The sequence below is a fragment of the Trematomus bernacchii genome, unplaced genomic scaffold (genome assembly GCF_902827165.1).
Source record: "Trematomus bernacchii unplaced genomic scaffold, fTreBer1.1, whole genome shotgun sequence".
Classification (NCBI taxonomy): domain Eukaryota; kingdom Metazoa; phylum Chordata; class Actinopteri; order Perciformes; family Nototheniidae; genus Trematomus; species Trematomus bernacchii.
Genome location: NW_022987973.1, coordinates 7,548,084 through 7,574,820, shown reverse-complemented (window position 1 = coordinate 7,574,820; position 26,737 = coordinate 7,548,084). Strand labels below are relative to the sequence as shown.

The 26,737-nt window shown below is 39.8% G+C and overlaps 1 protein-coding gene across 2 annotated transcripts; it reads right to left on the bottom strand.

The window, feature by feature from the left end:
- Positions 1-751: 751 nt before the first annotated feature.
- mindy2 (MINDY lysine 48 deubiquitinase 2) lies at positions 752-26,737 on the bottom strand. Of its 2 annotated transcripts, none has more exons than XM_034116254.1 (9): positions 25,530-26,737; positions 24,787-24,844; positions 21,851-21,915; positions 12,803-12,961; positions 11,859-11,961; positions 9,295-9,437; positions 6,877-7,050; positions 5,742-5,921; positions 752-4,864 (listed from the first exon to the last, which is right to left on the bottom strand). In XM_034116254.1, the coding sequence occupies exons 1-9, from the start codon at positions 26,427-26,429 to the stop codon at positions 4,631-4,633; spliced, it is 2,016 nt and encodes a 671-aa protein (XP_033972145.1). In that variant the 5' UTR covers positions 26,430-26,737; the 3' UTR covers positions 752-4,630. The 2 variants fall into 2 exon arrangements, with proteins under 2 accessions (XP_033972145.1, XP_033972144.1); XM_034116253.1 differs by having other exon boundaries at positions 752-4,867; positions 25,530-26,736.

The following is a 26,737-nucleotide window of genomic DNA, read 5'->3' as shown; positions in this document are numbered from 1 at the left end:
TGTGCCCTTCAGCCATTACCAGATGAATTGACCCCCCCCCCACACACACACACACTTGTTGGCAATCAAGTGCATAATCACAGGGACAATGTAGTGTTAGTATTTCTCCTCTTGCCTTTAGCTATTCATCATTTAAGATGTTTTAGTTGTAAGACAAGTGTTTCTGATATAGACCGTAGAGATATATCTGTCTTTGCTTCAATATTATTGAACTAGATATTTCCTTGAATGTTAGTGTCAACATTCTTTTTTAGTAACTCAACATCACTGTCTCTTTCACAAAGTTATGTTCCAGTTTTAAAGACAAACCGGCTTCAGCTTCCTTCTGCGCAGTGATACAGTATGAAGGTGTAGTTTGGTAGAAAGAAAATAGTTCCTACATGAAAGTGCTCACAACAGGGCCTGTGGATTATCTGGAGTAGCCCGGTCGTGATTTCAGATTTTTATTTAGCACTTTTAAAACGACAAGCCTAATGCCACATGATTTCATTAAATTCTAAATTGGCCAGACACTTTAAAGCCAATATTGCCAACACTCAACTCCCACCAAAACAATCTAGATTGAGAAAACAGTACAAGAGGCCTTTTCTGTTTGATTTGGAGTCATCTTGCCTTTTAAATACATAAGTCATCAGGTTCGTCTGATCCTCAAAGTGATTAGGTTGAATTGTCATCAATAGGGTCATTTAAAGTGATTGTTATTATCATTACAAATGACAACACAACAACTTATGATCTTAGTCTTTTATTATCCTGGTGGTACTTCTAATCAGGTTGAATGTCCCTCGTCTATAAGGCATTTTGTTATATATATATCACCATATACATTATGTGACTGTGATGTGAACAGCTACATACATTATTTGGTCATTTATGTAAATAGATGAACATTGAAATCAACACAAATGAGTAACCTCCCAACAAACACCTTCCTTCTGCTTGTATGTTTCATGTGAAATATAAACAGTGGGCCATACAGTGGAAATTATATTTTTTGGGATAGTTAATAAAACGTTACTCTTTCTAGTATTTAAGTCCACACTAAATGCACCACAAAGTACAATCAGGGAGTTTGATATTGCATTAAAGAAATGCTCCCTTTAGATTGTTCAGCACTCTGCATGTCCCTCTTTTTGCTACATAGATGACACTTAAGCTTTAGAAATCAGCCATTTCCCCTTTTTTGTTTGTCAAGGTGTGAGCATATTTGAGTAAATTGTGTAGTTAAAAGATGGACTCTGGCCTGGAAAAATAACTACCTGAATTAGGGGTGCACCTACACCATTTTTTGCTGATTGAGTCGAGTACCTGGGTTGTCTACATATTTTCTTCTGTATTTTGTAGAAAAACTGCCTCTGTTGGACCATTCAAATGAAAGCCATCGGTCTTGTGTTGTAATTCACATGTCCCTCGTCGTCTTTGAGCTCTGTGCTGGTACTCAGGCCTTGTACTGGTATCCTGTTGTCTGGTATAGGTGTACCTCTAACCTGAATATATCAAACTGCAGCAAGTTCCTTTAAAGTGGTACTAGTTGTTTTGACCAATGTACTTTCATTTCAAGCCAAAAGAATGTAACAGCCCTTTCATATTTTTACAAATTAATATTATTCAGCTGGTTTAAGAAACTGCTACCATGTTGAGATAATCCTTTGGCCATGATTCAGTTTTTTTTAAGTACCCAAAGGACAATAGCACTCTTGCACAATGTATGTTCTGTATAAAATGAGGTATGTTTCTCTTTTGTTAGTGCATATCAACAGTAATATCAATGTAACAGTGCAAAACCAATTACAACGACTATTTGTTCAACGACCACCTTGTCAAAACACTAATTTTACAGCATTTACCCCACCATCACTTTTACAAGGCATACAATAAAAACCACTTTGAGACATTGAACACACAATATCCTTCTGATCAAATCGTCTTAGGGACTAGGGTGAAACAAACACATTACAACAAAATATCAAATTCGGATAGTAATGACGAGGGGTAGCAAGCTAATGCACAGTAGTAAATCTAAAATAATTAGAATGGGTGGCATGTGTCATTTCGCACTCTTTTCACTCATACAAACACAGGCCAAAATAAAACTTCCCATATTATTTTAAACGACACCAAGTGACGTTATTAAATATTCACCCAAGAATGTTTAATCAGCATGTTCACTTGATGTGCCGAGATATAAATGAGGTGAAATTCAGAAAAGACGGACAAAAAAAGAAGCAATGTTGCCAAACACTTCCTTCTTGCATTCACCTTATTATATGTGTAATTATTTTAAGCTCAATGAAAAAAATAAACAGCTAAGGAGTCGATGTCAAATATATATAATCAACAATGTTTCTTTACCCTGTCCAAGGTTTTTATTTCTTTCAGGTAGTCAAAAATGACACGAGGAGCAGCTTTATTCATTTCTTTAGTGTAAAAGTCAACGAGGGTCTTAAATAATATAGTGTCCTTCATATTTAAAATAGTTGTGCGTTTACATTCGCAGAAATTAAGTTGTGATTTAGGAAGTGATTATAGGCCGAGGAACTGTGCCAATACATAAAAGACACTGGAGGGTATGTCCCTACACAAAAGGCCTGAGAGTATTTTTGATGTGAAAAAATGCATGGATTGTCTTGTTCTGGAAATCCACCCGTTTCCTTTTGTCCTATAAAATGTGTTGAAATGTTGTAAGGCGTTTAATTATTTACAAAATGCGGCCTTAGGGCCAAACAAACATGGAGCTCAATCTCCAGCCGTCACATGGAGCCCACCAGAAAGGGTTTCCCACACAGTAGGTAGCCTGCTGCCTCCATGTAATTATCCTGGCCGTGAACTCGTTCTCACAGAACACAACAATGGAGACCGCTTTACAAGCACTGCAAAAACTGTCTCCCTCAGTCTGTAACAGAAGGCTAGAGTCAAGGCATCCACTTGGAATGTATAGATAGAAAAGTCTCTCAGGAGGCAGTCCCATGGTACAATAATGGCACAAACCACCAGCTAGATCCATTATAAGAATGCATTAGGTAAATATGTACATCACGTGTTTGCGCGCTGCAGTGAAATGCACACAAGTAAAAAGTCCATACCACAGAATTCAGAGTATATATCGTATGCCCCCAGGAAAACTTAGTTTGTAAAAGAAACCTAATGTTCAACAATTAACTGATTAATGTATCCCTCTATGAATTTGACATTTGAGAATCTTTACCCAGAATGGGGCTAAAAAATACATTGAATGAACTGGTGGAGAACGGTAAAGGAAACGTCCATTTGAGAAAACAGCAGCATGACACAAGTCAGGTTCCCTACTTTGTAACTGGAGTTTGAACTTGTGTTGTAAATCTCTGTGTCACATATTTTGGATTCAGGTTACTGGAAAATAACCTGTTGACAAATATTAAATGAACTTCCCTTGTCAAGAAGATTACATGCAAATAACTATGTTTTGCAGTATTTCTTTTTAAGCGTGACTGCAGTGGAACTTCTAAACACAGGGGATTATGATAGTGCCTGCAATCACACACACACATACACACACATATACGCACACTTCAGCTCTTCAGGAAACTGCAAGGGACTGTGGGAAAGAAACGGGCCTTTGAGAACTACCACACAATCTAAACTTGGTGCAATCTAATACAAATCTAATCTTCCAAAAGAAAGTTGGGTCTCTCACAGAAACAACTTAAACCAGAAACGTTCTTTTCAGTTTGACTGCCTCAACATACATTTGGTAAAATAAAATCACAACATAAAAAGGAAAGACAAATCCTTTTCTGAACTTATACGGCGTAAAAAGATTTGTCTAATTCCAAACCTAAACTTCAGCGTCAGCGATGTTCAGTAAATGTGTTTACCACAAGTCAACTGTACATACAATACACACAAAACAAACACACTCACATTCAGACAGAGCAGAATAAAACACTGCCATACTCTGGTAAGGCAAATCTGAACAAACTGTGATGAGTTTTGTTGCGTAGTTACAGAGTCTGGCAGCTATCTGGCATTAATGAACCCTTCGGTACATAGTGTTACGGAGGGGACACAAATAGTGTTACACCAAATTCATACAGGCAATATTATGAGCAAATCCCTCTCAGCTTCCAGAAAAATAAAAAGTATCTTACACAGATACATAAATAAAAAGTGAATCTTGGCATCAACTTAAAAAACGCATTTTGTAAATATTGAAACGTACAAAAAAGCTTATAAGCTGCAGCAATGACACATGAGTGAAATGATTGAACTTTTTGGGAAAAGTAAAATGGAGAGAAGGTGACATTTTGTCTCTTCAGATTATGTCTTTTGCTATAAAATATACCACCCCGAATAAACTTGACCCCACATCACAAATATAGTGCACTGTGCTACTTGTAACAGAGTTTGGCCGACTGTATGAAAGATAAGGGGTAGTTGTCGTTGTAGTGTCCCTTCCTCTGGGATAGAGGATAGCAGGCACCAGTGGTGTGGGAACAGCAAATCCTCTGTTAGTCTCTACGCATCTCTCCTCATAACGTCTCCTTCCCTTGTTTGTCCAAGTGTCCAGTACATGGAGAGACAAATGCAGTCCCCTTTCTCACATAAAAAGCAAATGCACCTAAAACTCACACTCATACAGACACACTGTATGTTACAAAATCATACATTTGTCTTTATCCTTCGATTCTTTCTTGGCTTTGCGCTCCACATTAGAGGTCTGTTTTCCCGGGCTGGGTGTGGCTCCTGCTGCAGCTGCCGTCCCAGTGCCGGCTGCTGCTCCTCCTCCTGCTCCACCTCCTGCTCCTCCTGCTCCTCCTGCTCCTCCTCCTGCTCCTCCTGCTCCTCCTCTGTCCACCTCCTCTCCCTCGGCCGGCTCTGGCTGGCCCTGCTGCGAAAACAGGATTGAAGGGCAGAAGGGTATAAATTCATAGGTATGAGTATGTTTCATGCAAAGCTACTTATAGTGTTCTGAACTGGAATGAAGTGATAAGGCAAATATTAAGGTCTTGGTTAGAAAATATGAAGAATTGTACAGGCTTTGAAAAAAAAAGAATACTTTGAGATATGTTTATGCAGAAATCTAGAAAAACAATCAATCTTTCTTTAAGTTCACGTGAAGTTGGGAAACACTTCCCAACTTTGTGTTTAAATAAACCTGTCATAGCATACATTTTAAGATATAATATTACCTTTTAAGGTGTTAAAATATATATATATATTTTTTTTAGATTTGGTTTATGTCAATGACATGCATTTATGTGAAAAATAAGTACGAAGAAAAGTAGGAATTAAGTGAAGGAAAGGGGAAGTAAGGAATTCAGTTTTAAGTTTTTTTTATATTCTGATGTTTATTTGTTGTTTCATATTTAGGTAAGAAATATGCATATTTGTTAGAAAAAATTACTAAAATTAATATTATATAATTTATTATTGTTGTTACCAAAAATCAAGAGGTACTTAAAGGAGTGCCACATTGGTTATAATATTGTCGTTTAAAGAAATAATTGAATCATTATGGTATATCTTACATATCTGTAAGGAGGTGTAATAACTGATATAAGGGCAGTCTGAGGGACGATGCCTGTGTCTGGATATCACTGTTCTTGCGTTACAAGAAAAAATAATACCATTATCTCTTTTGAAATTGAATTCCTCTTTTATAGCTCAAACTCTCTGATTTAGACATCCATCTGTTTCCAAAAGCCCTCTGAGCTACATTAAATGCTCCACATTTGTAGAAAGTCCTCCTCCCCTCCCCCCACCTGTGCCTCTGCCGCCGCCTGCTCCTGCTCCTGCTCCTGGTAGTACTGGGAGGCGCGCCGGTCCTCCTCTTCCTGGAGCTTTTTTGCCAGCTCGAGGTCACTGATGCCCTCGGGCAGCTGGTCCCACTGCACATCCTGGCTCTGCTGCTCCTGCTGCAGCGACAGCGCCATCAGATAGTCCTGACACACACACACACACAAGCACACACAGAGTAAGACTTGATAATTTATGAGCAAAAGTGTCAATGTGATGCCTAAACTGTGGTGTGATTATGCAGCAGCTGTAATTCCTCAGCCTATAATACCAACAATCCACAACACTATTACTTTCCTAATAATAGAGTCATTAGTGTTAGTCCATTAATTTTAATTTGCTGTACCATCTTTATTCTACTCTTTGTATTAATTGGTTTAAAATGTCCTTTATCCTGCTTCTATCCATGGTATTAAACTCAGTATCTTATATTATTTCATGTACTCTGTCCCTGACAAAGACCCAATTTCCCCCCTGAGATCATTACACCTTTTCTCCAACCTAATGGAATTGATTATGAGTGCAGAACATTGCCTGCATGGATTTTTTTCCACCAACCCCATCTCGGAGAAAAGGAGTGGGCCTGAGTAAGCAACGAAAATAAAAAGTAATAGCCCCCATGCTCGTGGAGGTCTGTGTGTGTGGGAGCGAAGGCAGACAATTTATCAGCGTTTTGAGCGCTGTGGCCGACCAATGAGCAGACAGCTATGAAAGCAGCCGGGAGACATAAACCCAATGCATTATGGTCCGATTTGGTGACTATGTGCTACAGCAAATCATGGATGAGAACAGAGGTAGGCGCGTGCGGGAGCCATACACATCTATTATTAAGGAACCTCCCTGTTTTAGTTTCAGCCTGGGATGGTGCACAGTAGATCTTTTTGCACATGGCTTCCTAAAATCTTTGTTATGTGTTTCTTTATTTTTGGCTCTCCTTTCCTCCAGTGTTTTTTATAAATGTTTGTAGAGCAGTACAGTGACCTTACTGGTCTTGTATTCTGTCTCATGGTGTAAAAAACCATGTTGTGATTATACATCAATCCTGGTTTTGGAGTGGATCATTTCTGGTTTGTCTAGTCTTGCCTGCATCAGTGCTCAGACCTGGTCTATCTGATCCTGCTGGCCTCGGTACACAGTCTCTGGGTTCGACGGAGGCCGCAACCGGAACTCAGAGTCACAGAAGTTTCCGTCTCCGTCGACGTTGTGCAGACTCTCCCAGACGACCTTCTCCTCCGTCAGGAAGCCTTGGTCTGTGACTAGGAGGTACAGCTGGCCCTGGGAAACAAGCAGGCGTGCATTACATACAAATATCCAATCAGTATCACAGCACACGCAGACATACAAGACTGCATGGTTACTCCTGTTCCAGGGACATTGACAGGACATTTTCAGAGATGATCTAGCTAGCATGATGCACAAGGGTCGCTCCATACACTAATATGTTTCTCCCTATTGAAGTCTTGTTTAAAAGACAGCGCAGACTATGGCTGGACATTATCAATGAAATCATCTCTAACATGCCAATAGATTATGAGAAATTTGTAATCGAATATTGCAAACATACCTGCAGATGAACGGCACTTTACTTTATTGTGAATCTGCTACACCAAAGGTTAATTTAAACATAACAATGCAGCATTGCATCACACATTTGAAACTATTGCGCATACCTTAACCCTTTGCAGGAAAAATCAGCTAGCAAGAACATAAACTTAACAAAAAGGACTAAACTAAACACTATTAGACTGCCTATAGAAAAAAGGAGATTTTTTTTAACCCTCATTTCCATCTGTGTCCTATGACAAACATATGGCCAAAGGTTTTCGACTGAAAGAAGCATAGGAACCCTGCGTAAGCACAAACAATCTTTATGTGGTTGTTTATCATAAATGATTGTAACTGTGTGTACATGTACAAGTGCAGCTCAGTGATTGCAAAATAACTTAGGCTGCTGAGTGATACACACAGCTATGCTTACTTTGGCTACAATGGAGTACTATTCAAAATTAAGTAAGCAGGCTCCCCTTCCCATCCTGCAGACAACAGGAAAGGTCTGTCCGAGCGGCAGTGATATAGTAATCCAGCAGTGGGCAGGCGCCTAAAGGGTCGTAGTGATTGGTGTAATATTGTACACGTGTATACATAAATACCAAGCTTTCATCAGTTTTTAGAACATGTTATAGCAGGACTTGAAAAACATTTCCCGACTGAAGCCCTCACTCTCAACTGATGACACCAAAAAACTGGTTCATGCACTCGTCTTCTCAAGACTAGATTATTGCAATGCACTCCTCTCCGGTCTCCCAGCCAAATCCATCAACCGCCTGCAACTTGTCCAGAACAGTACAGCCAGAGTTCTCACCGGTACAAAGAGGTCCGCACACATAACCCCCATACTTGCACAACTACACTGGCTCCCAGTCCACTACAGGATCCAGTTTAAGGTTCTGCTCCTCACTTACAAAGCCCTGAATGGACAAAGCCCAAAATACCTCTGTGACCTCATCCGTACCCAGACATCTACCCGCTCTCTACGCTCCAGCCACGCTCCTCTTCTTTACATCCCCCGCACACGTCTCCGAACAATGGGAGACCGAGCCTTCTGCTCATTCGCCCCGCGCCTCTGGAACTCCCTCCCAGATCAGCTGAGATCTGCCCCTTCCACCGAGGGCTTCAAAACCGGCCTTAAGACCCTCTTCTTTCGGCAGGCCTTCCAATAAACTTTGAGCATGGTACACCTGGAGTATTGCCATTTTTATCGCTATCTCCGACTTTTATTTTATTTTATTTATTTATTTTTATTATTATTTTATTTATTTACTTTTTATTATTATTATTATTATTTGTTTAATCTCTCAAATTGTATCAGTGTCCTTTGCTGTGAAGCGCTTCGAGATTTGTCTTGGCAGATGAGAAGCGCTATATAAATTAAATGTATTATTATTATTTATTATTTAACAGTACAGCAAAATATCAAGGAGCTTTAGGCAAATGGAAAGACAAACAGAGAGAAGAGTGCTTCCAACGGTAGAGGGCAAGACTTGATAGCAAGTTATTTATCTTAATCTACTGCAAATTACTAGTTACATTTATTACAATTCAGTTAAATATTACCAAAAGGCTCCCCTATAAAAATCAACCATTCATCAAATAATATAAGAAAGCACCAGAATGATTTCTTACTGAATACCCTGCAGAACAATATTTCATTAAAGCAAGTTCATTATGCTGAGTTAAAGGTAGTTTTGCTGATATCTATATGAACATGAACAGTTATCAGAAAGAAATCTTTACCTTTAAGAGGATTCTGTCAGAATACCCATTTGAGTAATACAGAAAACACAGTAAATGTGCGGTTAAAGTAAAGGACCTCAAGCTGCTTGTCACTGAATGGGGGGGGGGGACAGTTAATAACACAACCTCTTTTAAGTTGCCGCAATTTCTAAAGTAAGCTCCAAACTGGAGTCTCAATCTGAGTATACCTACACTTAAGGTGAAGGTATAATTTACAGTATTCACCTTGTATTTGATCATGGTGCTGAAGTGGTTATTCCTGAAGAAGACACAGAGCTCTCCCTCCTGTACGGTGGATGTGAGCTCACATAAGCCGTGGTACGTAAGCTGAGTGGCTGTGCTGCTCAGAAACTGCTCTGCCACGATGCCTGGGGCGAGAGGAGGGGAAGAGGAACCAAAGAGGAGACAAAGAAGGAGAGATTGAAATTGTGATTGATGAGCAAATGCAGAAACATGGACTTAAAGGTGGGGTAGGTAAGTTTGAGAAACCGGCTCGAGATTGCTAGAATTTGAAAATACACAACCGGAGAAAATCTGCCACTTCCTTACAGAGCCCCTCCTCCAACACACACGAACGCGCACATGACCAATGAGGGCACGAGATAAGCTTGTGCACAGATGGAAGGCTGACAGGCAGGTAGGCCATCCAGTTATTTTAGCCGGGCCGGCTAAAATGATTGGTCGTGCTTTTTACAGTACTACGGCTTCCACAGATGACATTTTTTTATGGATTTTTTGTCAAAGCACTTAAGATATTCATTGCTATCGGGATGTTAAGAGCATTCCATGGAATATAACAAAAAGTGTATCTCGAGCCGGTTTCTCAAACTTACCTACCCCACCTTTAAGATCAGTGTCAGTTGAATACTTTATCTTATCTTGCTTTTAATCCGTATATTTCACAGAATATACAGACAGATTTAACAATTCACTTAAAAATTAGTGATATAATGTCGATGTTGATTTCATTTGGATGAGCTTCACCTGTTAAAAATCTACTTATGAAGTAACATAGCTTTGTTATGTTGCATTATTAGACCACAGACCAGTGGATGGAGTCACTTGCGTTACATTGCAGCGATCCTTACTCATTCATGGGTCACTATTTGGAAACCCCGCTGTAATGTGTGTTGTAGCTATTTGAACACAGACTTTGTGCTGCTGGAAATGGTCACGGTTGCTATAGTGAACTCAATATAGGCTGAGAGGCAGATGGTGAGGGATCTGTAAAATAGAGCGGCATTCAATCTGGAGCAAATCCCCGGGAAATCAGGCAGTCAAACAAACACTCCATCCGAGAATAACTTTTAGAGGCTGGTAGAAAATAAACTTGTATTAAAGTACATTAAAGCATGACAACTAAAGTCGTTTTTAAGAGTAGAGTTTTATATGAGTGGAAACTTCACCCACAAATTGGTCATTTACATATTGAAGAATAAAAAACAGCAAATTCTAGATCCAATTAAATAAATGGGCCTGCCTACTACTTGTCCTTGCAAGCTGAAGTGTATTATATAGTAACATTATAGTGTGCATGAGTTAGTCTCGTGAGCATACCACTAGATAAAGGAGATGTTGGTTATTCCCCACAAGTTAAGGGGTCTTTTTTCGATACTCTTCAAGGCAACAATGGGTTAGCAATGGATATTAAAATGATAGTTTTGTAGTTAAAGAAGAAAATTCCTCTATTCAAGTAGTGATGAGCAGCATATATGTCACTTAAAGGGGACCTATCATGCAAAATGCACTTTTGTACGTCTTTTATACATGAATATGTTTCCCCGGTGTTCCAGGGAACTCACCAAGTGTCAGAAAACACAACCCTCTCTATTTTCCTCCATACCCAAATCTCTAAAAAAGGGGCTGCAACGGATCTGATAAAAACTGATCCAGATTTGAACACTGTCCTGACGTCAGGACGGTGGCACTACGGCTATTGGGCCAACTCCACCAATCAGGAGGAGACAGCCACGGCCATTGCCGTTCGAAAGCGCTGGAGACGCTGTAGTACATATGCCAGGCCTGTAGATGGTGCTGTTCTCACAGAATCTGCCCTTGCAGAGCAGAGCTAAAAAAAAGTGCAAATTGAGCGAAATGAGGCATGGCTAAAATGCATGATCTGTTTGGTATTTTGAAAAGAAAAAAGTATAAATATGCCTTATATAGGTATGGTCCTACACTATATTATTCAAATATAGCATGATAGGTCCACTTTAAAATAAGCCCTAATTGTACATTTCTAAGCTACAAATCCAGAAATATTATTGAAAGGAGTAAAGTGCCAGGTCCGTATCACCCTCGGCTCAAAGCTTTCATGTGTTGATTTTGCAGCAGACCAGCTCACTCAGGAAGCTCAGTGTTGAATGAGCAAATATTTTCAGTGGAGACGTTACCAACAGCTGGAAAGAAAAGTGTGAGCTGTGGAAGTAGGTTATTTAGTGAAAGGACACATGTATGTCCTGGTTTCCTTTTGGCTTGCCCTGGACAGTAAACACATATCATTTAATGAAGTTGCTGTTCATGTTCTTTCCAGTAAAAAGTCCTACTTGTGATGCTCGATATGGACGACCCCATGATAGTATAATTAAAAGAAAGAAGATTTTTTAAAATCAAAAATGTATTTTTCCTTAGAAGCTAATTTTCACTTTTAAAATGTCCCCAAAATGCATGATTTCGTTTTTTTTCCTCCACCACCAAGTGCCCAGGGAGGGAGAGGAGCTGAGGGTGACAGGAAGGAGTCAGGCAGGTCAGACAGCAGAGGGGGAGAAGAGAGAGAGGATAGCACTCACCTTCCCCTGCTAGCTCACTGTTGTCTGACTGTTTGCAGGATATTATCTTCTCTACCAGCTGGTTGTAGCTGCAGTTTCCCACTGCCTTGACAATGTCCTGCATCTGCAAACAAAAACAGCAAAACCTGTGGGAAAGAACACTCACCAAGCTTTGAAGCTGATTTAATGAAAACCACAGTCGATTTATACAAAATGTAGAACAGAGAGAAACGTTGTAGTGAAATGAGGTTCATACTGAAACTAGTATCACTTTGTAAACTTGATCCCTCTTCATGTTTACCATCTTTATCTAGGGTTGTGTGAACGATATAATTGAAGCGGTCTGCTTCCAAGAGAACTCTGAACGCATAAAGGACATACCACAGAAGTTTGACTCAGTACAGTTTATATGACATTACTATTCATTCAAACGCTAAAATCTTTAAATGTGGCAAATGTCAAGGCACTGATTGCCTGTATAGTTTTCCAAAAATAATTTGGTAACCATTGGCAGTTAACTCAGCAAAATGTGTGGTCCCACTCTTCTACAGCATGGTATTCATACCATATGGTGCGTGACGTCAGGTTTTCATCCTGCTTTCTATCTTTATTTATAAGCCACTCTACAGAAGATTAATAAGGCACATTGAGGTTCACTCAAGTTCAGTCAGGTAAGTTCATGTATCACTGATAAATCAGGATGAGCAAAGATTTCTGAGAGTTTCCTGTCTGCGTGTATTACTTCATTATCACCCCTCTAGGTTTGTTTGTCATAAATTAGGGTTAGTACAAAACAGACAATAACTAGTGTGAGCACGACCTGAGAAAAACGTCAAGAACTGGCCGGTAGAATATTTTAATACTTGGAATGAATTCTAAGGACACGTGTTGAGGATAGAGAGGCAAGCAATAAAACAAGATTGCTTCTGGGAAGTAAAGAGAGGCAGCAGTGAAGTCCATCTCACCTGGGGGTCAACCAGCCAGCCGTGGTACAGAGGGATGTCGAGCAGATCAAACACAATGCATTCTGGGGTGTACTCGAAGACCCGCACCCCTGTGAACTTCACGTTCACATCCAGACCCGTCTGCAGCTTGTGCAACACCGCCATGGCATCACTCATGTTCTAGGAAATAAGGAGATCAGATGCTATGTTAGGAAATGTGTGATAACAATGCAGCAAAGTGTATACATACTGTATACAATGTACTAACAAATATCTTTAATAAAACGTTTGTATTTTATATTTTTGTATTAAACAAGCTGTGCCTTGTCCAGCTGTTGCGCGTGCCTTTGTGTGTCTCATTATTCCTGTTTGTCTGCACACAGTCAGTGTAGCTGGATTGATTTTTCTACACTTACGAGAAGCCATTAGCTGACATGTATTCCTGTACACTACAAAAAAACAGTTTCCACACATTTGTGCCTCAAATTTGTTTTATCAAGTAGTTCTGCTTTACACTTTCCTGTGACTCAGTTGAGAGTTTTCATATTTACAGCACTTATTCGTTTTCGCTCTGCTTACTGTCAATCATCCCACAACCACAGGAGGAAATGGAAGTCGCTGCCAGGAAATCATTTGATAATATATTTCTGAGTGAGCACTCAGACTCATTGTTGAGAGACATTTGATATTTCCCTTTGGTAATATTAGCAAGGGGTGGACAAAATATCAGGAACACTCGACAATATAATGCATTCCATTAACTCTGTGTTTTTTTGGGGCATTTTTTACTTTAGCCCTTTAACAGCCAGCGCCACCATTTGGTAGAGCACATTTTGTGTCTTGATATCTTGTTGAAAAAATTATAAAAAAGTTTAACTCCATCTGATTCAGCCAGCTCTACCATTTGGTTGACATGTTATGCACAAAACAACCTCTAGATGTCACTGTGGTTCGAACAGAATGCCCTTCAGCTAGCTTCCACTGAGAAAGTTGGCATGCTAAAAATCACTGCTGAAGAAATCACTCTTTTTGGTCAACTTTTGTAAGGTAACCATATCATTTTTGACATCTTTTAGTGTCAGAGCACTGACTGAAAATAATTAGATAACTTGATGCACAAAAAAAGACTTCACCTTCAGACTTCCTTACAGAGCCCCTCCTCCAACACACACGAACGCGCACATGACCAATGAGGGCACGAGATAAGTTTGTGCACAGATGGAAGGCTGACAGGCAGGTAGGCCATCCAGTTATTTTAGCCGGGCCGGCTCAGATGATTGGTCGTGCTTTTTACAGTACTACAGCTTCCACAAATGACATTTTTTATGTATTTATTGTCAAAGCATTTAATATATTCATTGCTATCGGGATGTTAAGAGCATTCCATGGAATATAACAAAAAGTGTTTCTGAAATAAATTACATACCGTAGGTAAGTTTGAGAAACTGGCTCGAGATACACTTTTTGTTATATTCCATGGAATGCTCTTAACATCCCGATAGCAATGAATATCTAAAGGCCCAGACACACCAGGCCGTCACCAGAGAACTCGCCGACACCGACAGTTGCATCGGCGAGTTCTCCTGCGTCTTGGCCATGTGTCGCACTGAAACACACCGCAAAGACTTCAGCCGAGCACGTACGAACTGCGCATGCGTGAGTGGCAATAACTCTCCTTACCAGCAGGCGGCGGTAGTGTGTATTCGTCATTCAAAATAGGCAACAACCGGAAGACAGAGAAGAAGAACAGACTGATATAAACAAACAACAAATAGCGTGTGCGTTCCATTTTCACTCTCGTCCATCGAAAACATGTTTTAGAATATAAAAATACATGAATGATGAAATGAGCACATAAAGTGCAGACATACTATAAAATCACAGTTAATAGACCTGCATCTAATGATCGCAGTGTTCTGGCGGGTGTGTAGTTTATTGAGTCAGCAATGTAGTAATGTAATAATGGCCACTTCTTGCTAAATTTACATTTCCATGTGATGCTTTTATCCGAGGCGACTCACAATAGGTAAATGAACAGCAGTAGACAGTATCTCATTTACTTAGACACTGTACTTAAGGACAATGTTGAGGTACTTGAGACTAATCCTGCAACTTTATACTGACAAATAAACCGATGAGATGAAAAACCGGACTTGACCAAACAAATCACGGAGCTCTCAGCAGAGGACAGCCGGGGACGCTCCCGCCGATATCAGAGATGTCCCTGCTATGTGTGGGAGGTAAGAGAGGACATTTAAGGGCTATGTTTGATGTCTTTTAAGTATCACCTGCTGGGGTTTAGCTGCTGTCCTGTGCCTTCTTAAATCGTTTGTTTACGTCCCTCACTTCCGTTTCGTTTCTCATTTGCTAGCTGAACAGCTGATCAGAGTGGTTTCTTGGCCCGATAGCTTGTGTCCGACACCCGGCCGATTCAACATGTTGAATCGGCCGGGTGTCGACCGTGAAAGGCTAAATAAGGCGTGTCACGGCCGAGGGTTCGGGACACACCAAATTGACTTTGGGTGACAGGGCACGCTTTGTCGCCAGACAACCGAAGACGGCCGATATCGGCCTGGTGTGTCTGGGCCTTTAAGTGCTTTGACAAAAAATCCATAAAAAAATTTCATCTGTGGAAGCCGTAATACTGTAAAAAGCACGACCAATCATTTTAGCCGGCCCGGCTAAAATAACTGGATGGCCTACCTGCCTGTCAGCCTTCCATCTGTGCACAAACGTATCTCTTGCCCTCATTGGTCATGTGCGCGTTCATGTGTGTTGGAGGAGGGGCTCTATAAGGAAGTAGCGGATCCGCTTGTGTATTTTCAAATTCTAGCACACTCGAGCTGGTTTCTCCAAAATTACCTACCCCACCTTTAACATTACTTTTTTTCATTTTTTACAATTATAATTTATTATCTTTTATGAATATATCTGGTTGTATATATTGCTCATTTTCCATAAAAGAAAAAAATGTATTTCAGTTTGTGTTTTATTTGAGTTTGATGCATACAAATACTGTACTGTATATGATTGTTGAAAATGCACTTTTACCATAAAAGGCCAGCTCGACCAGTTGGTAGAGGCTCATAAAAACAAAACTGTGTGGTCAGTCAAAAAAATTAAAATTGTTTGTGGTTATTTGTGGCTCTTTTGATAAAAAAATGCAAACAAATAATTTTTCCCTTGGTAGTTAAAGGGTTAAAGACGTAACAGTAAACGAGAAGAGAAGAAGAAAAAGGACGATATGCATCTCAATGTTAAAAGCTAGTTAGAGCGGAGTACGAATTTATTGTCTTTTATTGTGATTGTAGTAATGTGTTTTTATTACATGTACAGCACCTTGGCTCGACCAAAAATCGCTTTTAAATGTGCTTTATAAATAAAACTTAAAAAAATTAATATATGAATTAAACATAAATGTGGGATTTTAATTTATTTTGCGTAAATAATAGCTTTAGCATCAAAGTATGTTTAAAATCCTTTAGTGATAATTTCCTCACTTTTATAACTTTCTTATCTTATAGCTCTCATCTATATAGATGACGTAAGGTCAAATTACGTCTGAAAAAGCCTAAAAGGGATGCTTTGACTACATGTTAAGCAACTTGTAGTACTCTTTCCCACACATCTGCCCCTAATATGTTATATTTTCAGTACAGTCATGTCAGAGAGATGATTCCCTTTTTCAAAGATGCATTCTGTTAACACAGATTGCATTACTTTGTTTGTATGTCCACACAAATCAATGCCCACTGTTTAATATTTCTCAAGGCTCAAACAGTGCATCACAGAATGATTCAACATTATAACAAGCCACCACAGAGATCATCCAACAGCTTTGATCTCACTGACACCTCTTGTGTTGGCCATAATTAGTTTCAGTTTAACTTTATTAATCATAAGTAGGTTAATACAGAGTCAACAGTACAATGACTTGTATTAGAGGAGAGAATGGGTCAGCTCAGCAATTTAAAGCACGTGTCATAATATAAAGATACAAAATAAAGCTTGACAATAACGTTATAAAACCTTTTCAACAACTTTATATGGCTTCGACATCGTTGTGTGTTTTTGTCCAGATGATGGGAGATGACTCACTGTAGCAGAAGGTATGCATTGACGTCACTTTTTCACATGATACCAGCCCCCTTCATAATGAACAGACTCAGCCCTGATACTAGGAGGAAAACAATAATCTTTTTTAAAAACAAAGGCCGTCAAAGTCTGCAAAGCCCCATGCTGTGTGCGAGACAGTGGGCGGTCTGTGGACACTGAAATGTACACAGAAATCAAGCTGATGTATATAAAGTATGCAGCGTCACAGGGAAGTAACGTTACACAAAACTAAGCCTCAAGGCATTGAGATGCCAGGGGCATTTACTGAGTAGAACACAGAACCCAAAAAAGCTGCTCTGGGTATATTTCAGCAAAAACATCATGTTAAAGTCAGACCCCCGGACCTATCTTAAAGCAGCAGTCTGGTCAAAATTGTAAAAGCTTGTCGATTTCACACATACCCTGAGAAAGTATCGCTTCACCTTGCTTGACTTCTTTTCTGCCTTCAGCAGTGAGTATGAACTCAAAATCAGTTCAGCCAATTTCACAACAGCTTTTTACCACCTTTTAATACCAGCGTTTTATACATGTTTTACAATTAGGAGGACATAATTGCAGATGCTTGTTGTTGCAATTGTGACTTCCCTAAAATATAATGCAGTAAGCGATTGGATGGTGGTCATATTGGAAACGGTTCTCTTCAATCGTTCAGTCAGTGAATTATAATAATTTCTCTCTACATTTGTATATTTTTGGAAGCTTTCAAAACCTTTTTCTCTAATACTAGTGATAACAAAATATAATTGAAAAGTCAAACACTAGTTCTGATTCTTCCATCTCACTAAACACAGCTCTGATTCTTTTCTAATCAGTGTGAGAACCAAAAAGCAGCATGAAGAGGTATATTTCTCAGCTCTGTTTGGGCCACACCAGGTGAAATCCAATTAAAACGGACAAGAACTGAGATTTGTTTTTATAAAACTATTAAACACCCTGCAATTAGTGAAGCCATTGTTTTTCTCGAGGACTTTAAAAGCTGCTTTAAAAAAGACAAACCTGAAGTAGGATATATCTGATGATTGGAAAGGATGCACCCTAGAGACTTTATATACACATAACATCATATGTATGCCATATATATCTATAGATATATGACTCACGTGTATGCATCCACACACCTGAGAACCAAACAGAGCTCAGAGCAATGTTTCCCAGCTGGCTCCAAACCTCTGCTGCCATTACAGTCTGGGATCAAGTTAAGCCTTGCAGCTGAGCCCTTCAACTCTGTTGTGTTTGTGTTGTGAGTGATTTCCTCTCATTCTTCCAACAATAAATGACTAGTGACAGCAGAGATACAAGTAAAATGAGCCAAAAGCCAAGCCAATTAGTTTACAGATACCACAACAATAAACCCTAGACAACAAACAGAAGATTCAACCTAACAGTATGGCTAAATGGTAATCAACTACCACTGTCTTCTAGTGTGAAGATGTTATCCTGTTTAACCATTTTTTTATTATTTAGTAATTTTGTCTGCCATTTTATTTTTGTTTTATAAATTCTTTGTACTTTTGCTTTTAAAAGTCTGAAAGTTTTTTTTACAGCTTTAAAATAAATATTATTATGTCTAAAATAATAATTCTAATCAAAATGTACATAATTCCTTTCAAAATAAGTTATAAAAGTGTTTATTTAAAAACACTTGTTACGTTTTTATCTGGTCTAAATTAAAATAGTGAAACACGGTTGAATGCACTCCACATCCTTTTGTTTATTTGACACCTGGCAATGTTAAAATATTCTGAACAGCATAATATTTGTTTCACTACAACAGCTTTTTTTTTATTATTTCAAATGTGAATACTTATTTTACATGATGTGTTGCAATCATTTTAAGGTTTTTCTAGTATGAAGTCTCAAATCCCAAAAAGCAAACAGATTCAAAGGCTTCTGAATAAATACTTTTTAACCTGTTGCACGTCCACTGAAGAGTATAATTGCTGTCAAATCATAAAATAAAATGATTTTTTTAAAGTAATAGTTATAGTGAGGGTGAGCTACTGCAGCTTTGGTGCGGAGAGCTGAGGTGAAAAGCCTTCAGCGGGCCATCTGATGATCTCAGTGTGTGGATTAGGGCGTTTATGAGCGGCAGTGATGGCAGGATTAGCAGGGCTGTGTAATGGACCACAGCTCTTCACTTTAGGGCAGAGGGATCCAACAGCAGATGAGCGCTTGGCGATGATTATCAAAGCATCACTGGCATTCATCTGTGCGTGTGTTGGATGCAGTTCCACAGTAACGTTAGCGATGGCCTTTCTACATAGTTACTTTCCCTCTTCTGCTTAGGTTTGAATGAAATAAATGTACCTAAAAACCTAAAATGTACCTAAAAACTAAATCCAAACAGATGGTATTAACTGGTAGTTGACAGAATATGACATTACAGTACCAAGATAAAGGAGTTTGTTCCTACAAAGCTTTCCTTTCTTTAGTCATAATGGATGTTTGGCCGTTAAGAAACATGCCGCCAAGAAAGAAGTCTATAACCAAGCCTGACACTCTTGTGCCATTGCTAAACCAACTCATTTTTAGGGGATGTTAAACACAACATATCCATTAACCTCATATCAATCCCTGCAGGACAAATGTAAACTATATCATAACACCACAACCCATCAGTGGGAGCTGTAAATAATAAAAATGGTTTACTAGGCTGTAATGTCCCATAATGTGGGTCATACTTTTATGAAGCCTGGCACATATCCACAGCTGTCACTGCTCTACTTTTCTGTTGGATGCGTCATCAAGCTAATACAAAGTTTCTAGCATTTGTCAGGCCCCATTCACACATAAAGAGGACAGAACACTTCTCACCATAAATTGATTATAGGATTCATAAAACGATACATGCTTGTGCACTGGAGCTTGTAATGGATTGCATTAAATTGTAAACGTGTACCCATCAAACTGATAACCCTGTGTAAAGCATATTTTCTGATTATATAATTAGATAGATCCTGCTTGAATTAAATACGTATCCAACATCACAACCTGTATAACTGACAGCCAAGTCTCTCCCTTTTCTCCCATCCTCCTATGAGCTTGTATGGTTCTTGCTTTGTCTCTGACATCACCATCAGAATTTGTTCATCATATCACCTAATGTCAATTTGAGGTAGATTCCTATTCAGAGGACCCATCATTCGATTGCCAGGGAGCTTACCAAACAGATTTGTTGGAAAAAAGTGCATCGTTCATCATCAAAGCGGCTAGGGTTAAGGACATACGCAACAATGCTTTTCAACTCCCATGTTTGCATTTTATCTGCTTTACTCAGAACCAAAAGAAAAAGGTTTAAGAAACATTTTGGAACAAGGCCCAGAACTTTGAATGACACTACATTTAAAAAAAAAAAAAAAGGCTTCTCAAACATGATAACCCATTGCCTTCAACAGTCATATGGATGAATTGCCTTGTGAAAGAGGCTTCACTCTCACTTCCACTGCTCCTCCGAGTCAATATTGAACAATAGCTAAAAGAGCCACCGTGCAAATGCTACTTTAATCCTCATACTCTCCTGTGGCAGATGATGTGTTTAAGCAGAATTTATAAATAGAACTACTTCTGTTATGAACTCCTACTGCTCTTTTCAAAGGCAGGGTAGCTTGAGTTGTATTTTCTAACAATCCAATAAGCAATGAAAGCTCTCCAAGATATAAAGAGGAGGACACCTTTTGTTTGACATGCACATAAACACATTTCAGACTTTCTCTCTTAGATCTCAAAGAGCTTCCCACTTTGGTCTCCACACATGAAGCACACGGACATGAGGACAGCCTCGCAAAAGAGCTCTCAGGCCAGTGACTAGAAATAGACTGCCATAATAACTATGCAACACAAACTCATACCACTCCCTTACTTTAACTGTGCATGCTGAGGCCACCACTGATTTATTGAAGAGGTTGTATTTCTGCTCAACTTAAATTTAGAAAGAGCGTTGCAGGGAGCTTCTATGAGGAGACTGCACATTATTTTTGCTCCTCTTTGAATGAGGGGCAAGTGTGGCTTCAAATTATTCACAGATGTGCTGGTGCTCTGCCACGCAAGAGGAGGAGAGGCCGGGCCTCCCACACTGCACTCGGCAGGCAGTGGAGACGGGAGGAAGCTGGGTAGCTGGAGCTCCATCACACACACACACACACACACACACACACACACACCCACCATCACACACACACACACTACACACACACACAGCACACCACACACACACACCACACACACACACACAACACACACACACACACACACACACACACTACACAACACACACACACAACACACACACACACACACAACTACACACAATCACACACACACACACACACACCACACACACACACACACACACACACACACACACACACACACACACACCACAACACACACACACACACACACACACACACACACACACACACACACACACACACACACACACACACACACACACACACACTGGACTCAGCCATGCGTCTCTAAGCATTTACAGCCATGTGAAACAACATAATCTGACACTCCTGACCCCCTTCTGAGACATATCTTATGTAACGTATAGAGTAATGGAAAAAAGCTAAGCTTCAGTTTCATGTGGTTTGTCATCATCTCGATGCTTATTTCCATATTATGAAACACCGCTGATCTTCTTACCTTAATGCAAATGTACAAAACCGGCTTTAGTGTAAGCATGCACATCAGAGCAAAGTGTGCACCTCACTTTGTGTACTGTGGTGAAAATACATCAAGCGGAGGTATATTTTGAGTGTGTCGATGAGAAGTGAGAGCTCTTGTTGAACTCCCAAACACTGGCTTCAGCACAGAGAGAGTGTGTTCGTCCCCAAAGCCCTGTGCTCCTTAGGTACCACGAACAGTCAGCAGATTACTGATGCACACACATAAGCAGAAACACATGTCTGTTTAATAATAATTAATCAGTGATTAAGCAGGCCTTACCTGCTCATAGTTTAGCCGCTGAGCCTCTGATATCTCTTTAGGCTTGGTTTCCAGAATGTAGTCTCCTGCAGAGGGACAGAGGGAAAGAGATGATGACAGAGCGAAACAACCATGACTGATTATCGCAATAGCTTTTTATCTTAAGCATTTGTATAGAAGAAGACAGATGGTTTCAGATGTTTCGAAAAGCCATTGGGCCAGCTGTTCTACCAAGTGGAGGCTGTACCGAACATGCAGCATCAGTAGTCTCTGTCCTCTGTGGCGTCACCTGAGATCTCTGTAGCTCTCGGCGCTACAAACAAAATGTTTCATATGAACACAGAACAACAAATCTAGCATGGGAAAGGGATTCCCTATATTTTTTCTTTGCCTTTCCTTTTTCTATTATTGTCTATATAATTTGTATCTGTGTATATAGGTCCCTCTGTGAGAGCAACAAAAAAGAACAATAAAAAGTTGGTCACAAAAAGAAATCCGGAAATGGTCTAGTCAAATATCCGAACTGCCTGAGGCGCAATATCTGTTAAAGGTAAAGTATTTGTCAAAAAAAATTCTGAATAAAGTATAATTGGGCTGTAGTGATATTCAAGCATACCAATTATATTGCATATGGTATTTGTTTTAAATAGATCCTAGAAAAAAAAACGACCATGATTATTTTAAAGTATTTTTAATAGAAACTAGAATAATGATTTTAAAATGATCATTCCCTGCAACATCTTATCCGTCAAAAAAACAGTGATTACATTTTCTTTTGAAATCTTTCAGACTTATTGCTTGTACATTTTTTTTTTGTTCTGTGTTATTAGAAACCTTTTCTGTAAATCACATTGATATAATGGCTAAGGAAGCCATGCAATTATATTTTTGTTATTGCTGCAAAAGCTTAAATGCAGTCCTTACTTTTAAAACTCATGCGTAAGTGTTTTTCAAAACGCTTCACAGAGACTCGTGTATTTATTGGGAACTGGCAAGAGAGCCACGCTGCACTGTCAACACATACTTGATCTGAGTATTACTCAGAGGAATGCCATGGACCTCTTGTCATCAACAGCTACACTGAGTGAAAACAGCTACACATGGAGAAAAAACACTTTTGTTGTTTTGCACAAGCAAATAGAATGAATGGCGTGGATTCAGTGGGAAAAACAGCCTGTATGTGTATTGGAATTTGTGCTTAATAATTGTAATGAGTGTCCAAGAAAGGCACGATGATTTCTTCATGTGAATGCAAACGGATACACCAACCAGGTTCATAGACTATGTCAAACGTGTGAACTATCAAGGCTTTTGGAATGAACAACAGACTAATTGCTAGTTGCAGTTTTAAAAAACAGTAGCACTTTACATTACAACTCAGTTATAAGTTGGTAATACTGTATTTTGATTGTAAAGAGGCAAAGGCAAAAATACCTGTTTGTATTTTTTGGAAATTCAATCATTTTTTCCAGCAGGGGGCCAGCTAGCGGAGTGGATTTACTCCAGCATGTGGACGGCAGGGAAAGCCCCTCGCTGCTTTGTATTCCCTTGAACTGTGGACTCACTGAACTCTGATTCTCCACTAATATCTGTGTCTGTCTGCCCCAATGTGTCTGGATCACTGGCCATGCTACGTTGCATACTGTTGACGAGGACCACCACCCGCTTTAAACTACACATCACCTACCATCACTCCTTGTGTCTGTGTGTTTTGACAATTGCTGCTGAGGTTAGAAGTATCTAGCAGCCCCTGGACGTGATAAGATATCCATGTTGTGTGCTGATATTGAATGCAAGCACAAGGTGTCCACCCAAATACAGCACAAATAAGCACTTTTGGATATTAAAAAAAAGAAGCACATAGTGATGACACTGCTGAATTCCTTCATTACTTAACTGCAATTGAATAGAGATGAGAGCACTGTTTGGACACGAACAAGTTCAACAATCCATATCAGGGGTACACTTAAGTGTCACTTTATTATGTTTTGGACTATTGTATCGATTCTCAAAACATGGTTTAGATTTATAAATAATAGTTTACATGCAAAGACCAGGGTCAAACTGTGGCTCATATCGCACAATGAGTAGTACAATGATGCTAAAGGGACAGCATGTAGATCCAACTGTTCTGATTGCATAAAAATGTACATTTGTTTTACCCAGATTGTATACATATGGCGATGTGTTCTTTAAACTATAACAGTTTTCTTACAATTATATTTGTAAAAAGCAATGTATCGTCTTTCTTACAGAATTGCAATATATTGAACTGAAACCCTGTATCCTGATTCATGCCAATACAAAGTCCAAGTAAGGGGAAAATCTACTATAAAATAGTTCACATACAGTTCTGTGATGTGGATTACTTTAGTCTACTCATGGCAGTGGATACTGGAGAGGAGAAGCTAGTGAAGCCCAGCTCTACCTCTAGAGAACCCCTGCTGTAATAAGACTCTCTCGACTTTGATATTCTAAAGTTATGAAGGGCAGGAGACAGCCAGAGAGAAGAGATAGCTCCTGTTTCCTTTGCAACAGCAGAAGATTTAATCAAGGGGATTCCCCTGTTCTGCTCTCTTCCTCTGTTGACTGGAATATATATATATATATATATATCTCTGACCTAAAGTATGCATCCGCCAGAATTTGAGAGGACGTGAAACCTAATAATGTTTACTAGTCTGTTCGAACTCACTGCCAGCAGCTTTATTGGCTGGTATGTGCACTCATGGGCAATGCTACGTAAAAGCAGATCAACATGTTAGTATTGGAGAGAACTACTTTCTAAATGTTAACTTCTGCAAATTACAAAACAGGTTATATTAAACACAGTTTGTTATTGTAAATGTGAAGCCAGAGGAAAAAAGCAGAAGAATGCCATATTCACTGAGGTTGCCCTTTCATCAGTGATGTGGCGTCAACCTGCTCATGTTTAATACGTTTTAATAGACACTCACCAAGATACTCCATCAGTTGCTCAACAGTAATAATTTCCATCATAGGTGGCATCTTAACCTGCAACAGAGAGACATGGAAACCCACTGTTTAGGGCAGTTTAACCAGGTATTCTATCAATTACAGATGAATCGATTATTGTTTGGTCTGTAAAATGTCAGAAAATAGTGAAAAATCTATATCCAATATTGTCAAACTACAATGTGATGTTTTTAAAGGTCTTGTTTTGTTTTGATTCCAAATATGTTCAGTTGTATTGGATATAAAACAAAGAAAAGCATCCCTCTTTGTATACATAGTTATAACAATTTATAGATGTTGAAAATAGCTGACAATAGTTGATTGACTAATCATTAGTCACTTAACTGTTGCAGTTGTATCATTGTTCATTAATTCTGAACCCATGCATCAAACAAAGCACTGCAACAGTGAACTAATGCAGTGCTAAAAAAAGTGAACTAAAAAAACAATACAAAACAATTTAGTATTTTTGACCCATGTGTTACAGTTTGTAAAACACCTCATATCATTGATATAAAATACTAAATGAAATAATCTTCCCAACAGAAAGTGCTGAGGGGTAGAGGCACCAGGACTTAGTGTTAGGTCAGGTGAAGTGTTAAATGAGTCTAAATGTACTATAGTTATGATTATATAGAACAGCTGCTGACAGAGCTTTACAAATATATCAATTTGAATTAAGAGAGAGTCCTAGTCTCTATTTATCTATGCTCATCTTCTTTACCTTCCATGCAAGCAGAAGGACATTCATGATTGCCAGTAATGGACAAGGGCCGTTCTCGTTCTGGGTGATGATCGGCGTGTTCTCCTCCCTCCACTTGATCCACTTGATGTGGTATAGAGACTGTCCGGCGGCGGCCCGTTCCTTCGCACAGGCTGTCTTTGTCCCATCGGCCTCGTACTCGCCCTGCAGCGCCAGGGCCAGTCCTCGGTCCTCCAGCCCCTCGCTGTTCAGATCGGAGCTGGGGCAGGAGTTGAGGTTAGAGAAAGACTCCAGGGAATCAATGCTTCGGGACTCTCCACCGAGGCTGGGATCGGGGTCACTCCCACTCGGCAATCCCTCCGATAAGGTGTGATCACCGGACAGCCCCGATCTGACGTGCGCCGTGATTGCGTTGTCCGTGCAAAGATGAGTCGGTTTGGCAAGTTTTGTCGGTTCACTTTCTGCACAAGTCAACACTTCAGCATGCACATCTGCGCCCTCCTTAGCGGGAGGTGAGGACGGGCCGTCAGGGGTGTTGTTTACTAACTTTGAGGCACCACCCTCGTTATCTCTTGCAGCCAGCACCGAGTCATGCCCCATCCCGTTACTGATCTGATCCCCGGACCCCGACTCGCTCCTCTTCTTCTTATGCTCCTGCACGGGGAGGACTTGGATCACTTCTAGCACGTCCGACTTCCCAGCACTAGAGATGACATTCACTGCGCCGGGAGCACTCACATTTGTGATGCTGTTATTACAACTAACGTTGACCAAACTACTGAGAGCAGCCTCACTATTCTTGCATTTATCAGCTGTTCCTTTTACTCCACCGACAGCCGTAACATCGCCCATCTTTCCTGCAATCGTGGCACACAGCGTGCTCCCGTCAGTGTCTCGATGCAGGCTTGCATTTTTCTCCATTTCGATGTACAGACTGTCGACAGATTTTAGCTAAATTGCAGCAGCAGCTTCAGTCCCAAAGACGCCATGACAACTCTGCGAGTGACGTCATCAGAGTGAATTGCTTTCAGGCCGAGCAAAGGGGGTGATGCGTTTGAGTGGGCCCGTATTCTTCAGTTTGTCCCTCGCGTAAAACAGGTGAGCCATCCCCCAGATATTAATTTATACTGACTTTATAACATTCCCCCCCCATTAACATTTTAAATGCCTTTTAAAACCCTAAATGACACGTGTCTTAAAGAGCATTGAAGAATAGGAATATTGAATTT